Raw genomic sequence first — 1696 nt, 5'->3', positions numbered from 1 at the left:
CTATTGTGGACCTGCTGGAAACGTTCCTACTGCTATTGAAACCAGCATTCGCAAGGCATTCATGACAGTATACAACAAGACTGAGGAGGAAGCCACAAATATGCTGAATGACATCAAGACTGAGGGAAGATATGTTGTTGAAGCCTGGTCATAAGAAGTCTACTCTTTGAAAGCTGTTTGTTGATAGAAGATGTGGGCCTCATTAATTGGTTATTATATCATCTAAAAGGATTGAGGTGATAAATAATTTAGTGATGAGAAATGGAAGATAGGGAGTTTCATGAACCGTTAAGTCTGTCATTATTACCATTATAGTTTCTTCTTAAGAGAATGTCTGGACAAAGTAAGTATGGTGAAGGAGAAGTGAAAGTGAAGAAGTGATTAAGGTGTGTACACGTTGAAGACAGTGTGTGGAATGGTGTGTTTGTAGATTCTGATTCTTACCATCTCTTAGCTCTTGTCATCGATAACGGTTCTGGTATGGTGAAGGCCGGTTTTGCGGGAGATGATGCTCCTCGTTGTGTCTTCCAGTCGATCATTGGTCGTCATAAGTCAACTACAGTTCATGTGGCAGGAGATACAAAGGATTACTATGTTGGTGACGAGATTAACTCTCGTAGAGGCATTTTGTCTCTGAAGTATCCTATTGAGCACGGAATTGTAACCAACTGGGATGATATGGAGAAGATTTGGCATCATACTTTCTATAACGAACTCCGTGTGTCTCCTGAGGAGCATCCTGTGCTCCTGACAGAGGCACCCTTAAATCCTAAGGCTAATCGTGAGCGTATGACCCAGATTATGTTCGAGACTTTTAATGTTCCTGCGATGTACATTCAGATTCAGGCTGTCCTTGCCCTTTATGCTGCTGGTCGAACCACTGGCTGTGTTATGGATTCGGGTGATGGTGTATCGCACACTGTTCCTATCTACGAAGGATACACTCTGCCTCATTCCATCATGCGTATGGATCTTGCTGGTCGTGATTTAACGGAGACCATGCAGACAATGTTAACAGAGCGTGGCCTGACACTGACTTCTTCTTCTGAGAAGGAAATTGCTCGTGACATCAAGGAGAAACTTTGTTATGTGGCTCTTGATTTCGACAAGGAGTTGAAGGATTCTCGGAGCAGCAGTAAGTTGGAGAAGGATTATGAGATGCCTGATGGCCATGTGATCCAAGTGAACAGTGAACGATTCCGTGTTCCTGAGGTACTCTTCAATCCTAGTTTAATTGGACGTGAGCTTAGCTGTAATGGTGTTCATGATGCTGTGTATCAGACTATTGCCAAGTGTGATGTGGATCTTCGTCGTGACCTTTATAACAATGTGGTTCTTTCGGGAGGAACTACGTTCTTCCCTGGTATGGATGCACGTATGCAGAAGGAGTTGACTGCCTTGGTGCCCTCAAGTATCAAGGTGCGAATTATTGCTGCTCCTGAGCGTAAGTATATGGTGTGGATTGGAGGAGGTATGCTTGCCCAGCTTTCCTCCTTCCAGGATATGTGGATTACGAAGGATGAATATGATGAATCCGGTGCTGAAATTGTGCATAGAAAGTGCGTATCATAAGGATTAGGATTTAAAGATTTGTTTGTTGAAAGCAGGTTTCATTCTCAACTTCATATGACGAATTACTTTCCTCTTGCTGATTGTGCAAATGTTCTATGTACTTCTGTTGATCTGTTAGTAGCCT

At 42.9% G+C, this 1696-nt stretch overlaps 1 protein-coding gene across 1 annotated transcript; it reads left to right on the top strand.

Annotated features, from left to right (window-relative positions):
• Nucleotides 1–330: 330 nt before the first annotated feature.
• JH06_5444 (actin) lies at nt 331–1572 on the top strand (the record flags this gene model as incomplete). Its single annotated transcript, XM_014669264.1, has 2 exons — nt 331–343; nt 431–1572. 2 exons carry the CDS (start codon nt 331–333, stop codon nt 1570–1572), a joined length of 1155 nt encoding a protein of 384 aa, XP_014524750.1.
• Between the last annotated feature and the right edge of the window lie 124 nt (nt 1573–1696).

Source organism: Blastocystis sp. subtype 4, assembly GCF_000743755.1.
Source record: "Blastocystis sp. subtype 4 strain WR1 chromosome Unknown seqid_0768, whole genome shotgun sequence".
NCBI lineage: Eukaryota > Bigyra > Opalinata > Blastocystidae > Blastocystis > Blastocystis sp. subtype 4.
Note: the sequence above shows the minus strand (reverse complement) of the source record. Positions and strands in the feature narration are given on the sequence as shown.